This window comes from Schistocerca nitens, chromosome 6 (genome assembly GCF_023898315.1).
Source record: "Schistocerca nitens isolate TAMUIC-IGC-003100 chromosome 6, iqSchNite1.1, whole genome shotgun sequence".
Classification (NCBI taxonomy): Eukaryota; Metazoa; Arthropoda; class Insecta; order Orthoptera; family Acrididae; genus Schistocerca; species Schistocerca nitens.
In genome coordinates this window covers 3750496-3764034 of record NC_064619.1, presented here as the reverse complement: position 1 = coordinate 3764034, position 13539 = coordinate 3750496, and the positions used below count along the sequence as shown (strand labels likewise).

Sequence of the window (13539 nt, the reverse complement as noted above, 5' to 3'; positions counted from 1 at the left end):
TGCTCAAAACTTCTCATCTGGGTTAGGCAATGCAACTGGCTTTGAATATCAAGCCACTCGTAAGGCGACACCTAACCGACACCTCTTCAAAACTCGCACGGTGCCACTGGCTCTAAAGGATGCCCTCAGAACAGAACTAGACAGACTTACTTGTGAAGATGTCATTGCCCATTCAGTTATTCTCTACGGTCAATGGGCCACCGCACTGGTAACAGTACAGAAACCCAGTAGAACTTTGACAATACAGTCACTTCAAAGTCATGATAAATGCACAAACTGAAGTGGAAGCTTACCTCCTACTAACCTCAGATGACGTTGCAAAATGAGGCCACAGTAAGTTATTCAAATTCCCTCAGATGCAGCATCACAAGCTTACTGAATGCTTAGTAGGGCATACAGCCTTACCATGATGATATCTTGGATACAGTAAGACTCCAGAGGGATACGTTCACAACTTCAAACTCTTGTTCCAGAGACTGACAGCAAATGGACTCAAATGGAATCTGCAAGTATGCTTTAATGCAGTGTCCTTGATGTATTTGGGGTTCAAACTCTCCGCCTATGAACTTAAGCCAACAATAGATTATGTTGCGATTGACAACATGCAGCCACCCAGGTAAAAGCCCTACAAGTTTTCCTGGATAAGATCAACTATTAAGACTGCTTCTTTGAAACCTAACTGAAATTGAACCAATTATGATGCCAAGATGCACGTTTTGAATGTTGACCTTGCTGCCAACAAGCTTCCTAGGCTTGGAAAGAATGCCTTCAGTGGGCACTGTGCTTGACAACATATACCCCTCACCTGCCATGTTAGTAGCATCCAGTGTGTGTCCACTCCCTTCCCTCCATGGTATAGGCACAGTCCTGTTCCATAAGTACCCCAATGACACCGAATGTCCTATTGCATAGGCTTCTAAGATCTTATACACCTCCCAGAAACTCTACTGCAAAATCTAAAATTGAAAGAGCCCTCAATATCACCTATGTAGTCCAGAAATTTAAATTATTCTTTTATTGACAGAAATATCACCTTTTCAAGAACAGTTAACCTTTACTCACCATCTTTGGCTCTAAGCATTGGTTACCAGACTGACCCACCCATCTTCTCCAGTACTGCATGCTGTACTTGTTCCATTTTCATTATTCTATACAGTGTTGGCAGTGATGTTACACATTGAAGGGGGATACACTGTCCCGATTCCCCATGAGACTCAGCACAGCTTTTTACTAACACAAATTGGTGTGTTTCCATCTTGATTCAGATATGCATACATCCATTTCAATTTTCCCCTTAACACCATGTAACTTCATTACTGCCACTGATCAGGGCCTGGTCTTACACCACTTCACTCACTTTGTACAAAACGGTTGGCTAGACACATCACCCAGCCCTGATTTTTGCCCTTACCGGCAATGGTGAAATCAAATGTACCTAAACCAAGGGGTTCTGTTTGAGTCTCAGAAGAGGACCATAGCCATGTCCTCATTCCTTCCTCTCTTTCATGGCATGCACTGTGCCTCTTGCACATTGCCCACTGGTGCATGTCCCAAATGAGAAGTTTGACATAATGGCACTTGTTATGGCCTAATACTGGCTCCGTCATAATGGACCTTATCCTCCAATATTCCACCTGTAAGACACATCAAACTGCACCTCCCAGCAGTTCTCTCTGTGGCCTGACACTGTGGAGTCATGGGAGCATATTCACCTTGATTTCGCAGGACTGTGGCTGGTTGTGATTGATTCTTCTCCTCACTTCCTTTTGTGTTCCAAATGCCCAAGGTCTGTTGTGCTGCTCCTATCATGGATCTGCAAAAGATCTTTGCCCTCAAAGGTACACTACACACTTTGGTTTCCTATAACGGAATGGCATTCATATCCTGTGACTTCAAATAGTTTTGTGCCTGCAACATTCATGTGGAATGTTTTGCCTGGACTGTCAGGACCCAGATCTGCAACAAAATGATGCTTAACACTGCACCCAATTCCCTCTGTAGTTGTCTGGTAACTTACTAGTCCACCATGATCAAAGGCTGCAGCCTGGAGGAGTGGATTCAGGGCCACCATCATCACACCCACTTGGACACACTGCACCCATTGGCGGCTTGTTTCATTGCCAAGACCTCTTCCTTCCATTGGTGCCCTGTGTGGGCCTGTGAATTAAGATTCCACTCAAACTGGATCCATGCAATGATCTTTGCCCACAATGGGCCCATAATATATATGGTGGCTTTTGCCTACAAACTTTTGTGATGCCATCAAAGTCAACCTTGTCTTTGCTTTGTCAGTAGCCACCTGTTTCTCCACGCCTGGTGGCTCACACAACTCCTACCAGGATGCATCTTGCCCCCAGACTTACATATGGATGTGTATCCATTGTCTTATTCCAGTGGCAGTTCCACTGGATCACACACCACCTGCTCCTTCTCACCTGGTGGTCATGGCGTGGTTGGAGGAGGGAGGGTGATGGGAGGGATTTGTAGTGGTGCTACCTGATATCACTTTGGAAACTGAGTAATTAACACAACATTACTGTTGATTGCTGTGGTACTTGTCACCAGGAGCATTCTCTGATGAGGCCATGCCTACCAGAATGCAACATATAAGTCAGTCCAGGGCTGGTCTGAGCCACTTGTAATTCTGTCCCAGTGTTGATGCAGTGTAAGCGCACACTGGTTAGCATGTTGGTTTGGTTTTCTCTATGGGCTTGGTTTATGGGTGTTTACTATTCAGACTATTTCAGTCACTGGCTGTACATTGGCACTATGCTAACAGGACTTTGATTGGATTGCTTGCTTAAAGATAGCTCTGCTCTGGTGGAGCATTCTATAACATATCTCAAATTGTTGTATAAACTGGGGTGAGTCTACATTAGTTCTTAGTGCAGATTGCTTTTACAAAAGTACCATCTGTGGCAAAGATTTAAGACATTTCAATTATATTTCTTTGTTTACAAAACACATTTCTAAAAATTTGTAAAGCTATTAACTATTTTGTTAGAAAGAAGAAGTTAATTTTATTTACATACTTTTTCCACGTGATGATAAAATTTGAGAAAACTGAGGAAAGGTGTAACAGAGTACAAAAATATTTAAAATTCCTGGAAGGTTATCTAAAACTGTAGTGCCATATAAAACTTCAGGGGAACAAGTATCATCAAAAAAGTAAGATATTTTTATACCTTCCTTTCTGTTGATCTGTGTTGTATTTTGCTCTCAGCATTAAATGCTTGAGATCTGAAAGAACACTCATAAACTGATATCGAGTGACATCAGCCCCTTGATATTCTGTAGGGGCTGTGTGAGCTTTAATATCTTTCAGTTCCTCTGGGATAAGGTACCATCCGTTTTCATGTAATGGAATGCTAATTGTCACATTTGTTTCATAGAATTCTTCATATCCGTAACCAATCTTCAAACCATTGTTTCCCTGTAACAAAATAATACCACTGTGATAATCAAAGAACTAGAACTGAGTGATAAGTATAACAAGCACGCAAATTGTGAATGGCGTAAAGATTCATCAGATGTATCAAATACATTTGTCAAACCTCTCTGTATAAGGGCTGCTGCCTTTCTGACAAATGATGTCATCATGGTGCTCAGCAGTTTTTCTTTTGAGATGAAACACAGACCTTTCAACTACTTCTTTATATGTGAAACAATATGAAAGTCACTTGGTGCCAAATTCAGACTTTATAGAGGGTGCTCCATTTCACATTTGTATACAGAGGAAATTGATGAGTTAGTGCAGCTGTAGGTTGTAGAGGTTTGCCACACAGCAGAACATGAGATTAGAGTGTCCCTCTTTGGTCTGGATATCACTTGCCTTCTCAGTCTCCCCCATAATATGCAGCTGCATTGAGTGTTCAAATGAGGGGCTGCAGGGCATTGTTGTGACTTGGCCCAACAAAGAGGAGGCAGATTTCTTTTCAGGGAAGGTAGTACATACCATTATGACATAAATCTCAATTGCCCTGGTGACGGTATTGACAAATAGACGAGGAACACCTTGTAGTGTGTGTATACAAACCCTTTCTGAAATTCACATTTATTGTAATTTCTGGTCGCTGTCAGAGACAGAAAACCACAAATATTCTCTCACATGAGAAATTTTCATTATATCAAGATACTAGCCATGTCAAACGCTGATCCTGTTAACAGATGCTTACACAGTAATATTACTGTAATATCTGGATTAACAGTTATCCACTGTCAGGTTTTGGTTTGGTATTCACTGATTTGAAGCTTTTACTGGCGTTTTAGGAAGTCTGTGTAATATATTGCAATTCCATAGTGTATGACTGGTTTTGTGTTGTACAGGTTACTTTCAGTCATTTAATGAGCAACACACAAACTTACCAAGTCTGGATTTACAATGTAAGTGGATATATATATAAAAATCTACTCACTGAGTGGCGGCAGGAAAACACACATACAAAAACGTTTAACTTGTACAAGCTTTTGTAGCCAGTGGTTCCTCCTTCTGGCAGAAGAGTTGAAGGGGAAGGAAAAGGGGTGAAGGAAAAGGACTGGAGAGATTTAGGGAAAGGTGTACAGTTCATAAGTCACCCAGAACCCCAGGTCAGGGAGACATACCAGACAGGATGAGAAGGAAAGACTCTATACTTAGGACTTTCTAGCTAAATCAACTCAAGATGTTCTTAACAGGATGAAATCAACAGAGTTAAAGGTAAAGGGAATGTTAAAGGGCCATAACTTTTTTCTAGGCATTTTGGTACAAGGAACATATGGTGTATGGTGCCTCATTACAGAATAATTACATTTTGTTTGATGCCTTATCTCTTGTAACAGTACTGCATTGAACATATCTGAAAAACGGTGCAAATCAATGGTATGTGGTGTGGCGCTTGTTTGGGAATTAACTTGTTCCGTTCACTCATGGTACTTGCTGTTGGCTACAATGAGGCCTACTTTACTCTTAGTTCTCAAGCTAGCATTCAGTACTGCTCGGTCCTGTTTTGGATTTGTTTTTCTGGCAGCGTTAGTTGTCCGTTAACAGCAATCTGTGGCAATTTGAATGGGTTTACTGATGAAAAAACAGCTGATATGCATCTAGTATATGGGTTCACTGAATGCAGTGGCACAGGGGTGCAACAATGCTATGCTCTGCTGTTCCCACAGTGACAGCAACCACATCACAGTAGTTTTGCATGTTATCATAGGTGCCCCCAAATAATATCCTTTTGTTTTACTATGTTTTTGGTGATTTTGTATTATGAGCCATTGGAGACAACATGTCTCTTATATCCAAACAGTCAAAAAATATGCCTGAACAACTGCCCCAATTTTGTCGGTGGATTTAAGTTGTCTATGAATATAAGTGCAATGTGTTACACATAAAGAGATGTAGAGACCTATTACTATTCGATTAGAAAGTTGGTGACAAACCACTGGAAACAGTAATAACCTAAGATATGTATGCGTAACCTGCTGAAATGATTGAAAGTGCAATGACCGCATAAAAAAATATGCAAAAAGCAGATGCTGAGAGTCAATGGAAGAATATTAAGGAAATGTAATTCATCCATGCAAGAGGAGATTACAAAATACTTGTTTTATTGAATATCAAGTTTTGTTCATTAGTCTGAAACACTTACCAGATTGGATTGGTGGAGGAGATGAAGGAGATCCAATGAAGAGAGGTGTGGTTAATCAGTGGATTATTAAGTTATTGTGGTGGATGCTACAAGAGAGGTGTTCTGCATCATAGAGAGGTTTGCTGCTGAAATTCTGAGAGCATGCATTCCAAAAAGAGTTGGACAGTTTGTTGCCTCCTCTCAAATTTTTCTCACAGAAAGACCAAAGTGAAAAAATCAGAGCCGGCAAATTAGAGCATATATAGAGATTTTTCAACAGTCATTCTTCTCATGCACAATTTGTGAATGACAAAAGAGGGAAGGGAACAACAGTGGTATTAAACGTATCCTCTGCCACACACTGTAAGCTGGCTTTAAAAGACTATAGATGTAGATGTAAATGTAGACCTCCCCTTGGGAATGGGCAGTCAGTTATACATGCAGTTTACAATCTCTTAGAGTCCATGCCTCTTTTAAGTTTTCATTGTAGTCAATGCAAAGTTAATCTGAAAATATTAATATAATAATTAAATCAGCATTTCAGTTTGATTAGTTTCTTGCGCAATGTGACATGCTGGTTGTGATAATGCTCACATGGAAAAAATATTTAATTTAAATGACCTTCTGATGTTGCATCATGTGAACAAATTTAGAGTCTCTGACATCTATCCCAGGGTGACTGGGGAAACTGTCATACTGAATGTCCTGACGATGGAAAGTGCTATCTACTGTATATAAACCAACATCTTGAGGGAACTAAGAGGCAGCCTCCTCTGAGCTACTCTGTTTGTTTCAACACTTCTCTCTGTGTCTTAAATTCCCTCCTTTTCAATTCAGGTATGTGGTTGAATGAAATCGAATCAGATAGTTCGTTGCATGGCTGCTTCACTGTTGCAATCTGTATAGTGATCCCTCGGTTTGATGCTGGTTGGCTGATGGTTGTCTCAGTCAGCTCAGGTATTCCGTTCTAGGGAAAATGTTTTTGACTGTCAATAATTTCATAATTACACCTAGTAACTTATGCTGGATGTTGCTGCATCATTAACTGCAAAAAGGAAACTATGTAAGTCATGGATCACAGCTCAGTTCAGCCAGATGTTTCATTAATAACAACATTGACCAGATGTTCTGTGTCTCATTTATGGAATGTGCATTCATGAACCCAATACATAAGACACTACTATGTGCTCATTAATTCATTGAGTTCTGAAAATTTCCATTGTGGAGGAGAACACTCAGGGTTTTGAAACAAGCCACTTCTTGATGACAAAAACAAGCTTTTCTAAATTGTGCTGTTAATTAACTACCATTCATCTTCTGTAAATATTTTACCACTCCAGCAATGAAAGTTCACTTCATTCTATGATAATGTGGAAATGTTTATATGGAAACTTCTCATAGTTTATTTAATACTAAGATTATGAAATTTAAATATCTCAGGCAGACAGCTAAACTGGCCTTCTCTGAGCATGCAGCTGTATGGTATTAATAAACTTAGTAAAATTGCTTGACAAATTACCTTATTCATTTCTAATAGCTTCAACATAAAGAAGAAAGGACCAGAATGGATGGAGCATTAATTTCTTCTTTGTACTGGATCTCATTGTCATGTTACCAGTAGAAATCAAAGTAGTAATGGTCTGATTAAGATCCTGGGCTGCATAACAGGTCCAGCAAAGGACTTGATTGCAGTTCAGAGACAGTATAAGTGAGAGACCTTAATTCCTTGAAAATATTGGCCTTTCATGCTTGTGAAACCAACAAAGCAACATTAACTGAAGAACCAAAAGATGAAAATAAGCAACATGATACCACACTCAGAGAAAAGTTAAACCGCTATCACATGTTATAAGATCACTAATATGTTCCTCTTCAGTGTTGAACAGTTACTGCTTTAATGCTCAGGCAGAAAATTAAGCTGTACTGACATTACACAAGTATTCAAATCAATCAATGCTTCTTATTGGTTGTGCATTAAGATAAACTGAGAAGGAAAGCTTACTGTGGATCATCTGGATTGGATTAGAAAAATAATAGGGAGAGGCTAGTAAAGAGCTGGAACAGGAGAAGAGGAGTGGAAGCAGGAGGCTTACAGTGACTGGTGGAGATTGAGGGCAGAGTACTTGTGGTGTTGAAGTACACAGGGTAATTCACGAAGATATGCAAATATTTTAATATGTTATTCTACAAGTGAAACAGGTCTGCAAATGTTTAGTTACAGAGTTATGGCTAATAAAAGCTTTCACCTGAAATTTAGCAACTTTGCTAATATGAAGCCATTGCAAAACTGTACGAGGTTAAAGTAAAGCACGATTTCCATTTATTTGGTTGTTATTGACCTGGTGAATCTAATAAAATATGTCCCAGGCGTGTATCTGCAGTAGTTTTCCAGAACATCCAGAGAAGTAAAGACACAATTTTTGTAAAATTTTTAATTTATTATATACTTGGCCCAATTTGTTTCTTAAATTCCAGACAATTGCACAAAGTTTTCAACAGATTTTGTAGAGAATTTAATTTTGGAAAAATGATCGTAATAACATTAACTGAAATTGCATGAATATGTCGGATAATCTGCTTTTGTTAATGTCATAGCACACATGAATTCATGTTGAACTGGAGAAAACAAAGCTCAGTGCTAAGGAAGTTGTACATTGCATGTACAATTTCACAATACATTCACAATATATTTTCAAAAATGTCTTCACCAAGTTCAATGCATTTAGCTGCAGGCGTTTGAACAGATTTTGTTGCTCATTTCAGTTTCAGAGGGTTACTCATAATTTTGTCTATTGCATTCATAATGCAAGTACATAATGTGGATACAAGTCTGGGACCTCTTTTATTACCGTATTTACTCGAATCTAAGCCGCACTCGAATCTAAGCCGCACCTGAAAAATGAGACTCGAAATCAAGGAAAAAAAATTTTCTCGAATCTAAGCCGCACCAGAAATTAGAGACTCGAAATTCAAGGGGAGAGAAAAGTTTTAGGCCGCACCTCCAAATCGAAACAAAGTTGGTCCATTGTAATATGAGAAACAATTTAGGTCGAATGAATGACGATACAGCTACAGTATTATAGTTTGGTTCGAGTCGTAAGCTTAGCAGTTAAGCTCTACCAGGTAGCCATTGCTAAGCGCCAGGCGCTCCGTCCGTATTTATATGGGTAACCTTCCTTTTTCACATGCTTCATCTGGTTTGAACTGATTGCTTATTTTTCTTTGATCTGATAAATGCCGTTCTCTTTGTTACAGGTGTTTCCGTCACTCTAAGCTGAAAATGCATTACTGTACTGTGTCATGCATTGTTTGTCGCATTCTGATAATGAGTGTTTACGGCCTGTCGTCGCTCGCGGCATGGCTTGCTTTTGTGCACGCTACCGCCGCCTACAATTACAAGGAGAGAGAGGAATCGTCTCATTAGCGAGACAATGGCAAGAGACTGCTATTTGTTGTTACTTACACTGCTGCTTTCTTTGATAATGATCAACAAGAACCAAATAATAGACTGCGTATGATAGAAGATGTTCTGAACGAGAGTTTAGCAAAAATTTTTCTCCGTTTGAAAATCTTTGCAGACGCCTCTTTAGTACAATACATTCTGCACAGAAATTAGTCATCTTAGATTAAAAATCTAGTCAATTGCCGTGCTTCATTTCTGACTGTATCACTATAAGGCATAAGAATAATACAAATACAAACATGACATAATATGTATATTCTTCCGCGTTTGCTGTTGTCTCACTCTAGTTTCGTAGTTTATTAGGCAGACAGGATTTAAACGAGATAGCAGCAAACACGAAAGAATACATGGAAAAATGTTTATATTCGTATTATTCTTATGGTGAAGAGAATACTGCATGTGATTCACAATTCATAAAAGTTCCTATTAGCAACCATCTCTTCTCACAGGTAGGAAAAAATTCGGAACGTAGAGTTGGCCATATTGACAAACATCTCAAACAGTCTTGCCAGTCGGATTTTCGTAGTAGTTTGAAATGCTGCTACATTCGAAGATGAACAATACGGCATTTGTATTTACTTCATTGGATAATGTATGAAAATGCAGTGGTCGAAAATCGGGGCGGAGAAAAAAAAGCTCGTCTTCCACCTTTTTTTTATTTATTTACTGACGCAGAGATTTTGGCACCAGTATTTGGCTTGGTGCTTGCAAAGCATGCCTGTGTAGTGTTACATATATTCAACAGCAGAAGTTAGTTGTACCGGCACCTACCAACATTTTTCAGAACTTCCGCTTACTTTGCACTCGATTCTAAGCCGCAGGAGGTTTTTTGGATTACAAAAACCGGAAAAAATGTGCGGCTTAGATTCGAGTAAATATGGTTGATTCACCAGACCAATAACAACAAAAGAAATGGAAATCGTGCTTTACTTTAACCTCGCACAGTTTTGCAATGGCTTCATGTTACCGAAGCTGCTAAACTGCAGGCAAAATCTTTTATTAGCCATAACTCCGTAACTAAACATTTGTGGACCTATGTTTATATGAACTTTTTTCTTTAGTTTTACTTTTAGAATAACATATTAAAATATATGCATACCTTCATGAATCACCCTGTATATTGCAGTGACTTCTCAGCTGCACAATTCACAAAAGCTAGAACTGAGATTGGTAGTGGAGGAACATCCAGCAAGCAAGGACTGTGAAAACTGTCGAAGTTATCTTGTATTGTATGCTCCACAGTTGGGTGGTTGCCTGGCCCACAACCTCAGTTGGCCAGTGGCTGTGCATTCGAATGATTAGCTTGCTCATGGTCATAAATTTGTTAAATGCCATACAGTGATAGCTCGGAAGTTGCTCTGTAGTAGTGAAATAACTGTGCGTTTTTCTGTGTGGGTGTGACCACCAACAGACTACCCTGGATGAATGTTCACTGCCAGTGTGTGGCAAAGTGCAAGTAGATCATTCAGTTGTGGAACATTCAGAAGAACATAATGTAGTCATCTTTAATGCCTGCTTCACAAAGTGTGCCATCTTGATCCTCACCCTCCAACACCTACTTTTTCTGAAGTGCACAAGGAACCGCTCTTGCAACATCTTCTTGTTAAACAGTGTTTTATCAGTGTGTTTTCATTCATTCGTCATATTCTGTAGGTTTGTAGCAGGAACTAGAGCATTGGGGCATTTGTAAAAATTCAGTTTTCACGTTATGAAAGACAACAACTGTTAAAAACTGCATCATTGTGCTGCTACATACTACATGTAGTAACAAAGGCTAAATTTAACATAGTAAAATGCCATTGCAGCTGCTGCTTTTGAAAGGTACTGCTGATTCATCAATTACATTGAAGAACTGTAGTTTATTTCTGACAATTTTTTGAATATTTACATGACAACATTGATACTAGCCAGAGAATGACAGCAATGGTTTTAGTAATAGTAACCTTGTATGATGAGTATCAGGAAAAAGAAAACTGGCATTCTACGGATCGGAGCGTGGAATGTCAGATCCCTTAACCGGGCAGGTAGATTAGAAAATTTAAAACCAGAAATGGATAGGTTAAAGTTAGATATAGTGGGAATTAGTGAAGTTCGGTGGCAGGAGGAACAAGACTTTTGGTCAGGTGAATACAGGGTTATAAATACAAAGTCAAATAGGGGTAATGCAGGAGTAGGTTTAATAATGAATAAAAAAATAGGAGTGCGGGTTAGCTACTACAAACAGCATAGTGAACGCATTATTGTGGCCAAGATAGACACAAAGCCCACACCTACTACAGTAGTACAAGTTTATATGCCAACTAGCTCTGCAGATGATGGAGAAATTGAAGAAATGTATGATGAGATAAAAGAAATTATTCAGGTAGTGAAGGGAGATGAATATTTCATAGTCATGGGTGACTGGAATTCAAGTGTAGGAAAAGGGAGAGAAGGAAACATAGCAAGTGAATATAGATTGGAGCTAAGAAATGAAAGAGGAAGCCGCCTGGTAGAGTTTTGCACAGAGCATAACTTAATCATAGCTAACACTTGGTTCAAGAATCATGAAAGAAGGTTGTATACATGGAAGAATCCTGGAGATATTAGAAGGTATCAGATAGATTATATAATGGTAAGACAGAGATTTAGGAACCAGGTTTTAAATTGTAAGACATTTCCACGGGCAGATGTGGACTCTGACCACAATCTATTGGTTATGAAGTGTAGATTTAAACTGAAGAAACTGCAAAAAGGTGGGAATTTAAGGAGATGGGACCTGGATAAACTGAAAGAACCAGAGGTTGTAGAGAGTTTCAGGAAGAGCATAAGAGAACAATTGACAGGAATGGGGGAAAGAAATACAGTAGAAGAACAATGGGTAGCTCTGAGGGATGAAGTAGTGAAGGCAGCAGAGGACCAAGTAGGTAAAAAGACGAGGGCTAGTAGAAATCCTTGGGTAACAGAAGAAATATTGAATTTAATTGATGAAAGGAGAAAATATAAAAATGCAGTAAATGAAGCAGGCAAAAAGGAATACAAACGTCTCAAAAATGAGATCAACAGGAAGTGCAAAATGGTTAAGGAGGGATGGCTGGAGGATAAATGTAAGGATGTAGAGGTTTATCTCACTAGGGGTAAGATAGATACTGCCTACAGGAAAATTAAAGAGACCTTTGGAGAAAAGAGAACCACTTGTATGAATATCAAGAGCTCAGATGGAAACCCAGTTGTAAGCAAAGAAGGGAAAGCAGAAAGGTGGAAGGAGTATATAGAGGGTCTATACAAGGGCGATGTACTTGAGGACAATATTATGGAAATCAAAGAGGATGTAGATGAAGATGAAATGGGAGATACGATATTGCGTGAAGAGTTTGACAGAGCACTGAAAGACCTGAGTCGAAACAAGACCCCGGGAGTAGACAACATTCCATTAGAACTACTGATGGCCTTGAGAGAGCCAGTCCTAACAAAACTCTACCATCTGGTGAGCAAGATGTATGAGACAGGCGAAATGCCCTCAGACTTCAAGAAGAATATAATAATTCCAATCCCAAAGAAAGCAGGTGTTGACAGATGTGAAAATTACTGAACTATCAGTTTAATAAGTCACAGCTGCAAAATACTAACGCGAATTCTTTACAGACGAATGGAAAAACTGGTAGAAGCGGACCTCGGGGAAGATCAGTTTGGATTCCGTAGAAATATTGGAACACATGAGGCAATGCTGACCTTACGACTTACCTTAGTAGAAACATTAAGGAAAGGCAAACATACATTTCTAGCGTTTGTAGACTTAGAGAAAGCATTTGACATTGTTGACTGGAATACTCTCTTTCAAATTCTGAAGGTGGCAGGGGTAAAATACAGGGAGCGAAAGGCTATTTACAATTTGTACAGAAATCAAATGTAGATAATTTTAGAGCTATTTCTATGCCATCAGTATTTGCAAAAGTTATCGAAAAGGCTGTGTTGTTGTTGTGGTCTTCAGTCCTGAGACTGGTTTGATGCAGCTCTCCATGCTACTCTATCCTGTGCAAGCTTCTTCATCTCCCAGTACCTACTGCAACCTACATCCTTCTGGATCTGCTTAGTGTATTGATCTCTTGGTCTCCCTCTACGATATTTACCCTCCACGCTGCCCTCCAATGCTAAATTTGTGATCCCTTGATGCCTCAAAACATGTCCTACCAACCGATCCCTTCTTCTAGTCAAGTTGTGCCACAAACTTCTCTTCTCCCCAATCCTATTCAATACCTCCTCATTAGTTACATGATCTATCCACCTTATCTTCAGCATTCTTCTGTAGCACCACATTTCGAAAGCTTCTATTCTCTTCCTGTCCAAACTATTTATCGTCCATGTTTCACTTCCATACATGGCTACACTCCATACAAATACTTTCAGAAACGACTTCCTGACACTTAAATCTATACTCGATGTTAACAAATTTCTCATCTTCAGAAATGATTTCCTTGCCATTGCCAGTCTACATTT

The 13539-nt window shown here is 39.2% G+C and overlaps 1 protein-coding gene across 1 annotated transcript in view; it reads right to left on the bottom strand.

Annotated features, from left to right (window-relative positions):
• The window catches only part of LOC126262650 (laminin subunit alpha-1-like), a 134277-nt gene that overhangs the window by 33553 nt on the left and 87185 nt on the right, over positions 1–13539 (bottom strand). The window contains exon 8 of the mRNA XM_049959419.1: positions 3186–3433. Within this exon, the coding sequence (XP_049815376.1) occupies positions 3186–3433 (248 nt within the window). The remainder of the gene's footprint in view (positions 1–3185; positions 3434–13539) is intronic.